We start from the raw sequence: 18,816 nt of genomic DNA on the forward strand, positions 1-18,816 counted from the left end.
CAGCGATACGACGGCGTATCAGGAGATACACCGTCATATCTCTTTCTGAATCTGCCCCCTTACATCTAGAGAAGATGTGTGCTTAGTTCTCCAAGACATTTGGAACAACCTACTTGCTGAGTTACGTCAAAAACTGTGTGCAAGTGTACCTAGAAGAATTGATGCCGTTTTGAATGCAAAGGGTGGTCACATCAAGTTTCTCTTCTGTTTGTTTCATTTCCAGTTTGACCAACACTCCTATTTTAATTTCACTTCTATTTTTTTTTTAAGCATTATGAATTTACAGCATTTTGTTCACCGCTGCCTAAAAATTTTGCACAGTGCTGTACAACGCACGCAAAAATACACACTACACAAAATACGCACTTCATACACTGCACATTACAGCCAGCATTACATTTTCTGGGGGATGTCAGCTCTTGGCATGCAATGTGCTGGACGGTGGGAACTGAGTGGGGGCCGGATGTTCAGCTATAAAAGATGTATAAACTGATCAGAGCCATGTGAGCATCTCCCAGGGGTGATGACAGGACATGAGTGGACGTGGGATAGAGATATACAATGCCCATCTCCCTGGGGGCACATGATAAAACGTGACAGACATAAGACTGAGACAAAGCACCATAGTCTATTATGTTACAGTGAGGGCACAGCCAAGGATGGCAGGGCTCTCACCTGGATCAGCCTTATTCAGGCCCGGATCACAGCTCCCCTCCATGGCACATTCTCCCTGCAAGTCTCCCAGTGTCATACTTTCTCAAAACATGTGGAGACCTGAGGAGATTTCTCAATAAAAATACATGTCATGAGTCAGGCATTTCCTTCCCAGGATCTATGAATTCACCCACTGACCTCGGGGATGCCGCCGTGTGCTGCAAGGCAGGAGAAACCAGACAAACCAGCTGAATGGAGCTCTATCAACACACCTGAGGGGGGGGATCATTAGTGATACACGTTCAATAATCATCCCTCATCCACCCTGCCAGCATCCCTGACACCTCCCCAGCTACATATTCCTAAATAACTCCAGTACCCCAACACCTCTCCCCCTTAAAATGAGAACTCCACCCCCAGCATCCCTCACTCTCCAGGTACAATCCCTTACTAATTCCAATACCACAGCAACTGATCCTTTCAGGATACAAATCCATCATTCATTCCAGTACCCATGAGACCTCTCCCACGTCAGATACAAATCCATTCCTTCATTCCAGTACCCATGAGACCTCTCACACGTCAGATACAAATCCATCATTCATCCCAGTACCCATGAGACCTCTCCCACGTCAGATACAAATCCATTCCTTCATTCCAGTACCCATGAGACCTCTCCCACGTCAGATACAAATCCATTCCTTCATTCTAGTACCCATGAGACCTCTCCCACGTCAGATACAAATCCATTCCTTCATTCCAGTACCCATGAGACCTCTCCCACGTCAGATACAAACCCATCATTCATTCCAGTACCCATGAGACCTCTCCCACGTCAGATACAAATCCATTCCTTCATTCCAGTACCCATGAGACCTCTCCCACGTCAGATACAAATCCATCATTCATTCCAGTACCCATGAGACCTCCCACATCAGATACAAATCCATCATTCATTCCAGTACCCATGACACCTCTCCCACATCAGATACAAATCCATCATTCATTCCAGTACCCATGAGACCTCGCCCACATCAGATACAAATCCATCATTCATTCCAGTACCCATGAGACCTCTCCCACGTCCGATACAAATCCATCATTCATTCCAGTACCCATGAGACCTCTCCCACGTCCGATACAAATCCATCATTCATTCCAGTACCCATGAGACCTCTCCCACATCAGATACAAATCCATCATTCATTCCAGTACCCATGAGACCTCTCCCACATCAGATACAAATCCATCATTCATTCCAGTACCCATGAGACCTCTCCCACGTCAGATACAAATCCATCATTCATTCCAGTACCCATGAGACCTCTCCCACGTCAGATACAAATCCATCATTCATTCCAGTACCCATGAGACCTCTCCCACATCAGATACAAATCCATCATTCATTCCAGTACCCATGAGACCTCTCCCACGTCAGATACAAATCCATCATTCATTCCAGTACCCATGAGACCTCTCCCACATAAGATACAAATCCATTCCTTCATTCCAGTACCCACGAGACCTCTCACACGTCAGATACAAATCCATTCCTTCATTCCAGTACCCATGAGACCTCGCCCACATCAGATACAAATCCATCATTCATTCCAGTACCCATGAGACCTCTCCCACGTCCGATACAAATCCATCATTCATTCCAGTACCTATGAGACCTCTCCCACGTCCGATACAAATCCATCATTCATTCCAGTACCCATGAGACCTCTCCCACATCAGATACAAATCCATCATTCATTCCAGTACCCATGAGACCTCTCCCACATCAGATACAAATCCATCATTCATTCCAGTACCCATGAGACCTCTCCCACGTCAGATACAAATCCATCATTCATTCCAGTACCCATGAGACCTCTCCCACATCAGATACAAATCCATCATTCATTCCAGTACCTATGAGACCTCTCCCACGTCCGATACAAATCCATCATTCATTCCAGTACCCATGAGACCTCTCCCACATCAGATACAAATCCATCATTCATTCCAGTACCCATGAGACCTCTCCCACATCAGATACAAATCCATCATTCATTCCAGTACCCATGAGACCTCTCCCACGTCAGATACAAATCCATCATTCATTCCAGTACCCATGAGACCTCTCCCACGTCAGATACAAATCCATCATTCATTCCAGTACCCATGAGACCTCTCCCACATAAGATACAAATCCATTCCTTCATTCCAGTACCCACGAGACCTCTCACACGTCAGATACAAATCCATTCCTTCATTCCAGTACCCATGAGACCTCTCCCACATCAGATACAAATCCATCATTCATTCCAGTACCCATGAGACCTCTCCCACGTCAGATACAAATCCATTCCTTCATTCCAGTACCCATGAGACCTCTCCCACGTCAGATACAAATCCATTCCTTCATTCCAGTACCCATGAGACCTCTCCCACGTCAGATACAAATCCATCATTCATCCCAGTACCCATGAGACCTCTCCCACGTCAGATACAAATCCATTCCTTCATTCCAGTACCCATGAGACCTCTCACACGTCAGATACAAATCCATCATTCATCCCAGTACCCATGAGACCTCTCCCACGTCAGATACAAATCCATTCCTTCATTCCAGTACCCATGAGACCTCTCCCACGTCAGATACAAATCCATTCCTTCATTCTAGTACCCATGAGACCTCTCCCACGTCAGATACAAATCCATTCCTTCATTCCAGTACCCATGAGACCTCTCCCACGTCAGATACAAACCCATCATTCATTCCAGTACCCATGAGACCTCTCCCACGTCAGATACAAATCCATTCCTTCATTCCAGTACCCATGAGACCTCTCCCACGTCAGATACAAATCCATCATTCATTCCAGTACCCATGAGACCTCCCACATCAGATACAAATCCATCATTCATTCCAGTACCCATGACACCTCTCCCACATCAGATACAAATCCATCATTCATTCCAGTACCCATGAGACCTCGCCCACATCAGATACAAATCCATCATTCATTCCAGTACCCATGAGACCTCTCCCACGTCCGATACAAATCCATCATTCATTCCAGTACCCATGAGACCTCTCCCACGTTCGATACAAATCCATCATTCATTCCAGTACCCATGAGACCTCTCCCACATCAGATACAAATCCATCATTCATTCCATTACCCATGAGACCTCTCCCACATCAGATACAAATCCATCATTCATTCCAGTACCCATGAGACCTCTCCCACGTCAGATACAAATCCATCATTCATTCCAGTACCCATGAGACCTCTCCCACGTCAGATACAAATCCATCATTCATTCCAGTACCCATGAGACCTCTCCCACATCAGATACAAATCCATCATTCATTCCAGTACCCATGAGACCTCTCCCACGTCAGATACAAATCCATCATTCATTCCAGTACCCATGAGACCTCTCCCACATAAGATACAAATCCATTCCTTCATTCCAGTACCCACGAGACCTCTCACACGTCAGATACAAATCCATTCCTTCATTCCAGTACCCATGAGACCTCGCCCACATCAGATACAAATCCATCATTCATTCCAGTACCCATGAGACCTCTCCCACGTCCGATACAAATCCATCATTCATTCCAGTACCTATGAGACCTCTCCCACGTCCGATACAAATCCATCATTCATTCCAGTACCCATGAGACCTCTCCCACATCAGATACAAATCCATCATTCATTCCAGTACCCATGAGACCTCTCCCACATCAGATACAAATCCATCATTCATTCCAGTACCCATGAGACCTCTCCCACGTCAGATACAAATCCATCATTCATTCCAGTACCCATGAGACCTCTCCCACGTCAGATACAAATCCATTCCTTCATTCCAGTACCCATGAGACCTCTCCCACGTCAGATACAAATCCATCATTCATTCCAGTACCCATGAGACCTCTCCCACGTCAGATACAAATCCATCATTCATTCCAGTACCCATGACACCTCTCCCACGTCAGATACAAATCCATCATTCATTCCAGTACCCATGAGACCTCTCCCACATCAGATACAAATCCATCATTCATTCCAGTACCCATGAGACCTCTCCCACGTCAGATACAAATCCATCATTCATTCCAGTACCCATGAGACCTCTCCCACATAAGATACAAATCCATTCCTTCATTCCAGTACCCACGAGACCTCTCACACGTCAGATACAAATCCATTCCTTCATTCCAGTACCCATGAGACCTCTCCCACGTCAGATACAAATCCATCATTCATTCCAGTACCCATGAGACCTCTCCCACGTCAGATACAAATCCATCATTCATTCCAGTACCCATGAGACCTCTCCCACATCAGATACAAATCCATCATTCATTCCAGTACCCATAAGACCTCGCCCACATCAGATACAAATCCATCATTCATTCCAGTACCCATGAGACCTCTCACACGTCAGATACAAATCCATTCCTTCATTCTAGTACCCATGAGACCTCTCCCACGTCAGATACAAATCCATTCCTTCATTCCAGTACCCATGAGACCTCTCCCACATCAGATACAAATCCATCATTCATTCCAGTACCCATGAGACCTCTCCAACGTCAGATACAAATCCATCATTCATTCCAGTACCCATGAGACCTCTCCCACATCAGATACAAATCCATCATTCATTCCAGTACCCATGAGACCTCTCCCACGTCCGATACAAATCCATCATTCATTCCAGTACCCATGAGACCTCTCCCTCTTCAGATACAAATACATTCATTCATTCATTCCAGTACTTGCGGCACCTCTTACTTTCCAGATACAGATCCATCATTCATTCCAGTACCTGTGAGACCTCTTCCTCTCTAGAAACAAATCCCTCATTCATTCCAAGACCCATGACACCTCTTCCTTTTCAAGAATACAAATTCCTTCTCGATTCCCTGACCTGAAGGACCTCTCCTTTTTCAACTACAAATCCCTCAATCATTCCAGTACCTGGAACACCTCTCCCTCTTCAGATACATAACCCTCATTCATTCCAGTATCCCTGACATTTCTCCATATACAGGAAAAAGAGGAGGTGGTCACCATCTCAATGAAATCAATGTATTGACCGCATTCCTAAAATAATGAACAAGAAAAGTTACTCCCTGGAGTGCGATTTTAATAGGCCAAAAAATGATGTATGTAAAAGATGTTTTAATGAAAAATTGTAATGTGTACTAACGTAAAAAACATGCATCAAAAACAAAAAAAAGTGTGCATGTGTATGACAAATATACAATACAAAACAGCACATATAAGACAATGACAATCAAGACTCTCCTAAAAAGGTGTTTCCCTAGTACCTGACGCATTTCTGGCGTTTAGCCGTCATCAGGGGTCACAGATAGGGAGCAGTGTGGTCACAGTTCTTTTTAGCTCAATTCGAATGGTCTCATATGCAAAATCTCATGAGTATAAAGTATGAAAGTGGAGTTGCATCTGAGCATCAGTCCAACCCTGATTATAAAGGATCAAAAACCGAATACTATGGTTGAGATAGTGAACAGCGGCGTCCAGGCCCAAAGGTGCGGTGTGAGCCAATGAAAGCTCAGCAGGTAAGAGTCTAGCAAAACCGGGATCTTTAATAAAGGTAATCCCCGATGTGTATCTAGCCCAGGAAAAAGTCCTTTAGTGTCTGCTATGGTCACAATAAGCGCGTTGTGTCGCCATGTACAGATTTGTCTGCAAAGAATGGCGTTTTCCCTCGTTTAAGGTGCCTGTATATACAGATATGATTCCTTCAATTAAGTAATTAATCACAGTACCCCAACACCTCTTTCTCTCCAAATACAAAGCCAAAATGCAAATATTGGAGCACCCAAACAATGATAATCATACAGACAACTCATCAGAAATTATTCACAGATATACTGGGGAACTAGTTTGAGCGGAAAAGTCAGGCAATTTCTGACAGTTTCTGTGTTTATATCATGAAATGGAAACCAGGGATGTTGGTACAATGCAAAGAGCAGATTCCCACAAGGAGTGTGACAGGCAATACAGAATACAATGTCAAAATAAGAGGCCACTTCATAGACATCACATTTAACCTTATCGAAATGGAGGAAAACATTTATATATCTACAGATCCAATGGAATCAAGGATTGCATCAAGTACCATCAATCAGCAAGCATGTTATATAACCCCTAACCATTGGGTACATCGCATACCACCAAATGGCGAGCATACCTTACACTCGCAATCATTAAGTGGATGCAATACCACCAACTTTTAAAGCCAAATTCCAGGTAAGGATATTTTTGCATTATTCCCATGGATACCCATACAGTGGATCCTCCTCATCTTCTGGGTCCCATTCCTCAATCAATGCAAAGTGCTCTCTGATTCATTCAGAAAATACAAGGAGTTCTCAGAATGGTGCCTGTATGAGCACCCCCTGTGTTTACAGCAGGGAAGCTGCAGAACAGCACAGAACAAATAGGATAGATTACTGTAGTAGTGGTAGATTTCACAGTGATCAGCCAGATATGGAATATGCATACTTACATAGGTCTAAGACAGACCAATGTTACTATGCAAAAATATACATAATGTACCTGGAATTCAGGTCATCAACCGATGTTCAAATAACAAAACACAGGGTGGCAGTTCCATCATTGAATGCGCAGCATTTCAATGCATGTATCATATGAACAGCAGTCCCAATCCACTTGTACATGACTGAAGATTGGTGACAAATCACTGCAGTTCTGGACCCTATACAATCCACCATCCGGTCTAATACCAATTATGCATTGACAAAGAAAATTACTTATTGTAGATGGTACGGCAGGCTGAGGATAAAATCCTGCTACTTCCTGTTCTGAATATTCAAGATTTGCAAAAAAAAAAAAACTGCTCCTCTCAACATGCATACCACTTTAAGTGCAGCGAAAGCCGCAGACCATGCCAATCAATCACACAATCTCATCAATACTAGGGAGCCCTGTATATAAGGAGCAATACCACTGGAAAGGTAAGCACTGACAAACTTGTTAAGGGTCCCTCTGCCCAAAACGGATATTTGAGAGGATGGTGGATGCTCTACCCATCAGTTTCTTATATATCTTGACCACAAAAATTCTACCAGTAACAGATACCACTTTCGGTGGACTGGCACTTTAAAAGGGGTTGTAAAGTTTTGTTTTTTTTTTCTAAATAGGTGCCTTTAAGCTAATGCATTGTTGGTTTACTTACCTTTTCCTTCAATTTCCCTTCTAAATGATTTTCTTTGTCTGAATTTCTCACTTCCTGTTTCTCCTCAGTAAGCTTGCCCCCGTCATCTGAGCCGTTCTGGCTGGGGGTTAGTCAGCGTGCTCACCCCCTCCCTTGGGACTACATTCCTGCGGGGAGACATTGGGCCAGATTCACATAGGTTAGCAGATCTTTAGATCTGCCTAACCTATCTGATTTAAGATCCGCCGCCGCAAGTTTTTGAGGCAAGTGGGTAATTCATAAAGCACTTACCTCAAAACTTGCGGCGGCGTATCGTAAATCCCCCGGCGGAATTCAAATTTCGCGGCTAGGGGGAGTGTAGTATTTAAATCAGGCGCGTCCCCGCGTCAAATGAACTGCGCATGCGCCGCCGGCTAAATTTCCCAGCGTGCATTGGTCCAAATGACGTCGCTAGGACGTCATTGGTTTCGGCGTGAGCGTAACTTGCGTCCAGCTCTTTTGTGAATCGACGCAAACGACGTAAAAATTCAATACTCGGCGCGGGAACGACGGCCATACTTAACATTGGCTGCGCCTCATTAGACCCAGGGGTAACTATACGCCGGAAAAAGCCGAAGGCAAACGACGTAAAAAAGAAAAAAACGCTGGGCGGTCGTTCGTTTCTGAATCGGCGTATCTCCTCATTTGCATATTCGTCGCGTAAATAAACCGAAACGCCACCTAGCGGCCGGCCTGGAATTGCAGCCTAAGATCCGACGGTGTAACACAGTTACACCTGTCGGATCTTAGGCATATCTATGCGTAACTGATTCTATGAATCAGTCGCATAGATACGGCCGGCACAACTCAGATACGACAGTGTATCAGGAGATACACCGTTGTATCTCTTTGTGAATCTGGCCCATTGTGTTTGCAGCGTCTCGCCGCAGGGATGTAGTCCCAAGGGAGGGGGCAAGCACGCTGACTAACCCCCAGCCAGAACAACTCGGATGATGGGGTCAAGCTTACTGAGGAGGAACAGGAAGTGAGAAATTCAGACAAAGAAAAAAAACATTTAGAAGAGAATTCGAAGGAAAAAGTAAGTGAACCAACAATGCACTAGCTTAAAAAGTACCTATTTAGGAAAAAAAAAAAACCTTTACAACCCCTTTAACCTCAACACCATTATGCCAACGATTAACACCAAATAAAACGGACACTAGGTCAACTAGTGACAGACAACACAATACATATGTAAATAAAAGAGATACACAAGTATAGTAGCACACAGCAACCAATTACGTTTTACTTTAGACTGATCTGCTCCTTTTGGTTGCCACAACTGCAATAGCATCACAATTCTCTGCAACGCCTCACTGATATGATATCCTGAAAAGGGATTGGTCTGATGCCCACGACTTCCGGATCCCACATTATTTCCCAGTAAGGGTGGAAACAAAAAGGATCCGACTGGCTCATATGTGGAGCAGAGGGACCTTTCTGTGATTTATATCTCTACACATAGGGGGTTATTTACGAAAGGCAAATACACTTTGCACTACAAGTGCACTTGGAAGTGCAGACGCTGTAAAACTGAGGGGTAGACCTGAAATGAGGAAAAGCTCTGCTGATTGTATCATCCAATCATGTGCAAGCTAAAATGCTGTTTTTTATTTTCCTTGCATGTCCCCCTTGGATCTACAGCGACTGCACTTCCAAGTGCACTTTGCACTTGTAGAACAAAGTGGATTTGCCTTTCGTAAATAACCTCCATAGGGACATCACAGATTGGGGACATCAAAGCATCTGAATGAGCAAAGCCATCCTAAATCTGCAAACACAAGCCCTGCCCTGATGAAGACGGGACCTTCCAGCCCAGCACAATTTACTATTTGTACCACAAACACAAAAAACCTGTCTGGCAGCAGTGAACTTTCTTCATATATGCGACAATAACTTGTTCCGCCAGTACAGAAGACTGAGGACAGGGACCCTTTACAGAAATATTTCAGCAGCCATCATCACTTACTTGATGTAGTATCGGGCCCCTTCGAAGGTGTAAGCCTCCTCCCATCCTGTGGGCAAATCTGCAAGAGAAAACAAATGACAAGTTTATATAAAGAAGGGGCACACAGGCATAACAAAGAGCAGGAACCCTCCAGTCTAGGAAAGGCACATTGTAGGGTGGTCATACAGTGGATAGGAGAATTGCTCCCACTCCCTATTTAAGACTTCAATCAGTAAATGACTGCAGACACTGCCCAGCATGTTGGGAAATTACTGCAATCAACACAGCAGCCTTTCATCATATCAAGCACTAATTATAGTTTAAAATCTCCTACAGTGTAAATATATGATCACCACTACACAGGCCTGGCTGCATCCCCTGTGTCATAGACACACAGGACATGTCCTCTTTCATATCTCATTTTTTCACATTTTACAGAACAACTTTTCTTGATTCATCCGACAGGAAGACAGGGGGCCGGGCTTCCCTGTATATACTGCCCCCTTCTGAGGTCCCTATGAGCTGCACTGTGCTCCTAATGTACATGTCTGGCTACTCCAATCAGTTTTGGGGTGTGTGAAAGGAAATTCTGATGTGCACATATAAGATTGGGCTGCACACCCATAGCAACTGGAAATCTGAAAAAGGCAGCGAAGCAAAAACACAGCAAAGTGTAAAACTGTTGAATTACAAACCTTACCGAAACATTATGTATATAAAAAAGGTAATGCAGCCAATATATATGGCAATTCACCCAGCTGGGCGCCAGAGTGCGCACATCACGCAGACTCCCCTATGCCGCCATATTTACAGAGAAGATAAGCAGTAAACACAGGCGGCACACATCAGACGAGCCATCTGCGTCTACACTGAGCGCTGTCCAAAGAGTTATTAGGGAGCGGAATGGGGGCCAAATACGACTCGCTGCAGACAGTTTGGATACACTGAGATTCTGAGACTGGCAGGACATATGATCAGGCAGTGACAGTATAATGTGAGGGCAGGGTGTCACCTCCTAACTCATCATCAATCAGTGGTTGGCCACCCGCCAGCGCCAAGCACCTCACACCGCCTGCGCTTCCATACATGGTCCACATTAAAGGCACAGCTCCCTGAACGCACTGTAAATATTTACACTATTATCTGTGTTTGCTGGGGCGAAGCTCGGTCACTGCAGTACTTCAAATGACACAAATTCTCCCGAATTATCTCAGAGTATTCTTTATAATCTCCAGTTCGGGGAGGAAAACCTCCTTTCTATTTCTCTAGCATTCCTCTACCTGCTGACACACGCAGAGTATTCATACGACATCTGTGTGGATCTCTGCAAGTCCCTACATCCTACAGTCAATATATCAATATTCTGAAACTCGAAATAAATATGCCAGACAACAAGCGTATCTTTTAAAAAGTGTATCCAACACCAAAAATAAAATACCAAGATCTACCCTGTGTACTGACCACCCACCATGACCTACACTGTAATCTGACCCCCCTCACTGAGCACAAATCAGGACCTACCCTGCATACTGCGACCCTGGCACCCCTACATTAATCACACAATATGATCTTCACTGTGTATTCAAACCCTAGCACCCCTACACTAAGCACATCCCATGACCTGCCCTAAGTACTCCAACCCCAGCACTCCCAACAATGATCACACACCATGACCTACCCCTAGTACTCCAACCCCAGCACTCCAAACAATGATCACACACCATGACCTACCCCGAGTACTCCAACCCCAGCACTCCCAACAATGATCACACACCATGACCTGCCCTAAGTACTCCAACCCCAGCACTCCCAACAATGATCACACACCATGACCTACCCCTAGTACTCCAACCCCAGCACTCCCAACAATGATCACACACCATGACCTACCCCGAGTACTCCAACCCCAGCACTCCCAACAATGATCACACACCATGACCTGCCCTAAGTACTCCAACCCCAGCACTCCCAACAATGATCACACACCATGACCTACCCCTAGTACTCCAACCCCAGCACTCCCAACAATGATCACACACCATGACCTACCCCGAGTACTCCAACCCCAGCACTCCCAACAATGATCACACACCATGACCTACCCCTAGTACTCCAACCCCAGCACTCCAAACAATGATCACACACCATGACCTACCCCGAGTACTCCAACCCCAGCACTCCCAACAATGATCACACACCATGACCTGCCCTAAGTACTCCAACCCCAGCACTCCCAACAATGATCACACACCATGACCTACCCCTAGTACTCCAACCCCAGCACTCCCAACAATGATCACACACCATGACCTACCCCGAGTACTCCAACCCCAGCACTCCAAACAATGATCACACACCATGACCTACCCCTAGTACTCCAACCCCAGCACTCCCAACAATGATCACACACCATGACCTACCCCTAGTACTCCAACCCCAGCACTCCAAACAATGATCACACACCATGACCTACCCCGAGTACTCCAACCCCAGCACTCCCAACAATGATCACACACCATGACCTACCCCTAGTACTCCAACCCCAGCACTCCCAACAATGATCACACACCATGACCTACCCCGAGTACTCCAACCCCAGCACTCCCAACAATGATCACACACCATGACCTACCCCGAGTACTCCAACCCCAGCACTCCCAACAATGATCACACACACCATGACCTACCCCGAGTACTCCAACCCCAGCACTCCCAACAATGATCACACACCATGACCTACCCCTAGTACTCCAACCCCAGCACTCCCAACAATGATCACACACCATGACCTACCCCGAGTACTCCAACCCCAGCACTCCCAACAATGATCACACACCATGACCTACCCCGAGTACTCCAACCCCAGCACTCCCAACAATGATCACACACCATGACCTACCCCGAGTACTCCAACCCCAGCACTCCCAACAATGATCACACACCATGACCTACCCCTAGTACTCCAACCCCAGCACTCCCAACAATGATCACACACCATGACCTACCCCTAGTACTCCAACCCCAGCTTCCCCGCACAACAACCCTTTATACGCCGATGCTGAAACCCCTACACTGTGTACTCCAACCCCAGAACCCATACTGAGCAGGCTTCATAACCTACCCCAGGTACTCTGACCCTGGTACCCTCTCATCCAGAAAACACACCATGACCTATCCCTGTGTACTCAGGCCCCAAGATTCTGATTTATTAATACTCCTATATCAAATATGAACATGAAAAAAAAACACTTGACTTATGTGTTAAACATGCATAAGATAGTACAAAGTACATATACAGTCTGGTGTTACATGTTCCATCATCTATGGTTAAAGAACCACTGAGCTCCCACTTGCCCAAACTCTCAATGGGTAATAAAAATAAATGCCCAGTCCTAGGGGAGGCTATGCTGCCCGCTCCATGGAGGCTACACTGCTTCGTGGAGTATACTCTGCCTGTGCCCAGTAAAGGATATGCTTCCCAGTCCACGGAGCCCAGTTAGGGGCTATGCTGAACAATCCCTGGTGACTAGTGGAGGGTATACTACCTGGTCCTTGTTGCTGTCTATCACTAGTGCCCCAAGGAGGCTATGCTGTCTGGTCCCTGGTGTTTTGTGGAGAGTACGCAGCCCGGTCCCCAGTGCCCTATAGAGGGTACACTGTTCAGCCCTCTGTGCCCAGTGGAGGGTATACCGACTGGTCTGTGGTAACCCCCCATGGATAATATGCCGCCTGCTTTCTGGTGCCCAGAAATGGGTACACTGCCTTGTCCCCGATTCCCAGTGGAAGGCATGCTACACAGCCCCTGATGCCCCCTGGAGGGTACACTGCCTAGTTGCTGGCTCCCAGTGGGCTGGCAACAATGCGCAGCCCCTGGTGCCCAGTGGGGGATGGTGTAGAGTGCTCTGTCGCTTGTATTTAGTATAAATTAAGCTGTCAAGTTCCCAACTAGCACTTGTTGAAAATGCATTGCCTGATTCCTCATATCTGGTGGTTTATGCATTGTGGTAGAATCCTGTCTGGTTTCATGCCAGGTACTCCTAACTGCAGTGCAGGGTCATGTCCTGGAGTCCAAAAACAACATTGCCAGTTCAGTACACTGTGACTCCCAAGTCCTTGGATCCCAGTTAAAATGTATTTTGCCAGTTCAGAGGTAGATCCAAGCCCCTGGAGTCCAGTTAAATCATTCTGCCAATCCAGGAGGTAGGCACGTTGTACTTCCTCAGTCCCTGAAGTCGTTACATTTATTTTGTCAGTCCAGAAATAGGTGTGCTGTATATCCCCAATAACTGGAATCTAGGTAAAAGAATTGTGTCAGTCCAGTGGAATTATGCTATAAATCCAAGAGGTAGGTGTGCAGTATTTCTGCAGTCCCTGGAGTCCAGAGGTAGGCATGTTGTCTTTCCAAGCTCCTCCAGTCCGGTAAAATAATTCTGCCAATCCAGAGGTAGGCATGTTGTCTTTCCAAGCTCCTCCAGTCCGGTAAAATAATTCTGCCAATCCAGAGGTAGGCATGTTGTCTTTCCAAGCTCCTCCAGTCCGGTAAAATAATTCTGCCAATCCAGAGGTAGGTAGGTGTGCTGTATTTCTCCAGTCCCCGGAGTGCAGTTATATTTATTTCATCAGTCTAGAGGTAATTATGTTCCAGTCCCTGGAGTCCCATGATAAGCTGCCACTTTCTGGTTCCATTGTGAACAACTGACGGCACATTTCCAGGAAATTTTAATGTGCAATCCTGACAGTCCAGAGTGCACAGTGCACCCCCAAGAACTCCAGCAGAATGATTCTCATGCAATGGAAAAGCCAACTATTCAGTTCTTAACAGTCCACATGAACAAAATAAGATCCTCATCTCTTGAGGATACACGACCTGTGACCAATGGATGAGGGCCCTATACACAGCGCAGGATATATACAGACAGTATGTATGACACTACACACAGTATAGAGACTCACCTGGGGTGCGGCGGTGTCCAGTCAGGGTGGTCTCTCCAGTGACAGGGTGCAGCCAGGTAGTGCTCTGGGCCTCCTCACTGCAGATGAGAGAAAGAAGATGTGAGAAAAGACACATACGGATGACATGTGAAAGACAGGGAACTGGGTGACATATGTGACAAAGTGTGAGTGGTGGTAGAAAGACACACAAATGACAGCGTGAAGTGTCAATAAGAAAGAAGAAACGGGGGGGGGGGGGGGTCTGGGGGTGACACAGGTGACCGTGTGTGGAGTATTAGGGGGACAGGTGGCACTGTACAGGGTGATGGGAGAGGGACACAAGTGTTTGTGTTCAGTACGGGAAAGGGGGCAGGTGACAGTGCACAGTGTAGATGACAATGTGCAGTGTATTGGGGAAGGGGGGTACAGGAGATAGTATAATGAATGAATGGGACAGAGGTGACCGTGTGTGGCGTATGGGGTGGACAAAGGAGACAGTGTGGACTGTATGGGGTGGACAGATATACAGGTGGCAGTATATTGGGGTGGGGGTGGAGTTTGCAGGAGTTTGGGGGAGAATTTGCAATGCACAGGGTGATTGAGGGGGGGGGGCACAGGTGACAATAGGGATGCACCGATACTAGTATCAGTAACGAGTATTTGCTCTCGTGCAAACGCGCCAATGCTTGGCTCGATACTTGGGCAGCCTCAGGGATGATCAGTGCGGGGGGGGGGGGCGGAGTTACAAGCACTGATCTCCCTGTATAGCTTTTCCGACAGCCGCTTCTCCTCCTCTCCCTGCCACGGCTGTCAGAGAGATCAGTGCTTGTAACTGCCCCCACCACTGCACCCATCACCCCCTTGTCCTCCTCTGGGTTCCCCTGCATCCTCCCTGGCTCTCAGTGTCCTCCTCCGGGTCCCAATCCGTTCTGTTCCCCTGCATGCTCTCCAGCTCCTCCTGCTTCAGCTTATGAATGGGCAGGAGCACAGGTGACAGCGTATGGGGGGGGGGGCAGGAGCACAGGTGACAGCGTATGGGGGGGCAGGAGCACAGGTGACAGCGTATGAAGGGGGGGCAGGAGCACAGGTGACAGCGTATGAAGGGGGGGGCAGGAGCACAGGTGACAGCGTATGGCGGGGGCAGGAGCACAGGTGACAGCGTATGGGGGGGCAGGAGCACAGGTGACAGCGTATGGCGGGGGCAGGAGCACAGGTGACAGCGTATGGGGGGGGGGCAGGAGAACAGGTGACAGCGTATGGGGGGGGGGCAGGAGAACAGGTGACAGCGTATGGGGGGGGGGGGGCAGGAGCACAGGTGACAGCGTATGGGGGGGGGGGCAGGAGCACAGGTGACAGCGTATGGGGGGGGGGGGGGCAGGAGCACAGGTGACAGCGTATGGGGGGGGGGGGGGCAGGAGCACAGGTGACAGCGTATGGGGGGGGGGGCAGGAGCACAGGTGACAGCGTATGGGGGGGGGGGGCAGGAGCACAGGTGACAGCGTATGGGGGGGGGGGCAGGAGCACAGGTGACAGCGTATGGGGGGGGGGCAGGAGCACAGGTGACAGCGTATGGGGGGGGCAGGAGCACAGGTGACAGCGTATGGGGGGGGCAGGAGCACAGGTGACAGCGTATGGGGGGGGCAGGAGCACAGGTGACAGCGTATGGGGGGGGGGGCAGGAGCACAGGTGACAGCGTATGGGGGGGGGGCAGGAGCACAGGTGACTGCGTATGGGGGGGGGGGCAGGAGCACAGGTGACTGCGTATGGGGGGGGGGGCAGGAGCACAGGTGACAGCGTTTGGGGGGGGGGGGCAGGAGCACAGGTGACAGCGTATGGGGGGGGGGCAGGAGCACAGGTGACAGCGTATGGGGGGGGCAGGAGCACAGGTGACAGCGTATGGGGGGGGGGCAGGAGCACAGGTGACAGCGTATGGGGGGGGCAGGAGCACAGGTGACAGCGTATGGGGGGGGGGGGCAGGAGCACAGGTGACAGCGTATGGGGGGGGGCAGGAGCACAGGCGACAGCGTATGGGGGGGGGCAGGAGCACAGGTGACAGCGTATGGGGGGGGCAGGAGCACAGGTGACAGCGTATGGGGGGGGGGCAGGAGCACAGGTGACAGCGTATGGGGGGGGGGGCAGGAGCACAGGTGACAGCGTGCAGTGTATTGGGGGGAGCAGAGGCGACAGTGTGCAGTGTATTGGGGGGGTTGGTTGAGTGACAGTGCATTGGGGGGGGCAGGTGACAGTGGGCAGCTTATGGGAGATGGACACGGGTGACAGTGTATTCGGGGGGGGGGAGCCCAGGTGACAGTGTATGGGGGGGAGGAGCACAGGTGACAGTGTATTGGGGGGGAGGAGCACAGGTGACAGTGTATTGGGGGGAGGAGCACAGGTGACAGTGTATTTTGTGGGGGGGGGGGGGAGAGCGCACAGGTGACAGTATTTTTTTTGGGGGGGGGAGCGCACAGGTGACAGTATATTTTGGGGAACGCACAGGTGACAGTATATTTTGGGGGAGCGCACAGGTGACAGTATATTTTGGGGGAGCGCACAGGTGACAGTAAATTGGGGGGGGACACACATGTGACAGTAAATTGGGGGGGGAACACACAGGTGACAGTATATTTTGGGGAACACACAGGTGACAGTAAATTGGGGGGGGGGGAACACACAGGTGACAGTATATTTTGGGGGAACACACAGGTGACAGTATATTTGGGGGGGGACACACAGGTGACAGTATATTTTGGGGGAACACACAGGTGACAGTATATTTTGGGGGAACACACAGGTGACAGTATATTTGGGGGGGGACACACAGGTGACAGTATATTTTGGGGGGGAACACACAGGTGACAGTATATTTTGGGGGGGGGGGAACACACAGGTGACAGTATATTTTTTGGGGGGGGGGACACACAGGTGACAGTAAACTGGGGGGGGAAACACAGGTGACAGTAAATTGGGGGGGAACACACAGGTGACAGTGTGCAGACTGATGAGAGGACATAGGTGACAGTGTCCCATGTAGGGGGGCAGGGGTGACAGTGTGGGGGGGTAGTGACAACAGTGTGTGTGTGTGGGGGGGGTTGGTTGAGTGGCAGTGCTTGGGGGGCGCCAGGTGACAGTGTGCTGCTATGATGGACCCAGGTGACCGTAGGCTGTGTTGGGCAGGCAGAGGTGACAGTGTGCAGTGTATGGGGGCGGGACACAGGTGGCCATATGCAATGTATGGGGGGGACACACAGGTGACCATATGCAATGTATGGGGGGGGGGGGGGGACACACAGGTGACATCGTGCAGGCTGATGGGAGATGGACACAGGTGACAGTAGGCTGTGTGTTGGGTAGAGGTGTGCAGTGTATGGGGGGGGGGGGGGGGACATGCAGTGACAGGCCGTATGCAGTGTGCGGTGGGGGGGATCTCTGAGGGACCCAGCCGGGAAGCCCCGCAGTGCAGTGTCTCGCTCTGAGAGGGACAGACGGGGACAGCGGTGAGAAGAACGGACGTTAATAACGGAGAATTACTTGATGAAGAAGACCCGTCCTTCTTCGGTGATGCCGTAGCCCCACGCCCAGGGCAGAGCGCTGACCCAGTCCGGGCTGCCATCCGCCGCCATGTCTGTCACCCGGGAGCGCGCGACCCCGGCACTGCGCGTCTCCGCTCTCCAATCACCGCCGCCGCCGACAAGCGGAAGCGCGCAGGACCCAGATCCCGCCCACCCCTGGAGGTGCAATACCCGCCCACTGCCAGAGTCAGAAAAAAGGAACCCCGCCCATCAACACCTGAGTGAACAGACAGGCTGGACATGGGTCACGTGATCCGCACTTCCCTCTACGCTCCGCAGTCTCCACCTTGGCAATAGGTGGATGGATCATCCCATGGAGGGCGTGACAGGAGCGTCAGCCCCGCCCAGAGGCTGAAGGGGAACTCTACCTTTCTCTGCTAAGCTGTGTCCAGCAGACAGTAGGGAACATTGGGTGGTAAGGAAGAACTCAGGTTACAACTTTATTTGTAGTTTGGAGAG

The 18,816-nt window shown here is 48.9% G+C and overlaps 1 protein-coding gene and 1 long non-coding RNA gene across 17 annotated transcripts in view; both read right to left on the minus strand.

Moving 5' to 3' along the window:
• Positions 1 to 18,458, minus strand: part of PLEKHA5 (pleckstrin homology domain containing A5) — a 200,522-nt gene extending 182,064 nt beyond the window's left edge. For 5 of the 13 annotated variants that reach the window (XM_040345468.1, XM_040345467.1, XM_040345466.1 and 2 more), the window contains exons 1-3: positions 18,317 to 18,457; positions 14,810 to 14,886; positions 9,878 to 9,935 (exon numbers count right to left, since the gene is read on the minus strand). In XM_040345468.1, the coding sequence (XP_040201402.1) occupies positions 9,878 to 9,935; positions 14,810 to 14,886; positions 18,317 to 18,408 (227 nt within the window). In that variant the 5' untranslated portion in view covers positions 18,409 to 18,457. Of the gene's footprint in view, positions 1 to 9,877; positions 9,936 to 14,809; positions 14,887 to 18,316 lie in introns of all 13 variants that reach the window. The other 8 variants (XM_040345479.1, XM_040345474.1, XM_040345471.1 and 5 more) reach the window with 5 other exon arrangements.
• Positions 1,261 to 6,955, minus strand: LOC120932787. 4 transcript variants are annotated; one of them, XR_005748033.1, is made up of 4 exons: positions 3,838 to 6,955; positions 2,924 to 3,489; positions 1,629 to 2,571; positions 1,261 to 1,530 (listed from the first exon to the last, which is right to left on the minus strand). It is a non-coding gene; the product is annotated as an uncharacterized LOC120932787 (long non-coding RNA). The 4 variants fall into 4 exon arrangements; XR_005748031.1 differs by having other exon boundaries at positions 1,261 to 1,580; XR_005748032.1 differs by having other exon boundaries at positions 1,261 to 1,580; positions 2,924 to 3,539; positions 3,888 to 3,899.
• Positions 18,459 to 18,816: the final 358 nt, after the last annotated feature.

Source organism: Rana temporaria, chromosome 3 (genome assembly GCF_905171775.1).
Source record: "Rana temporaria chromosome 3, aRanTem1.1, whole genome shotgun sequence".
Lineage (NCBI taxonomy): Eukaryota > Metazoa > Chordata > Amphibia > Anura > Ranidae > Rana > Rana temporaria.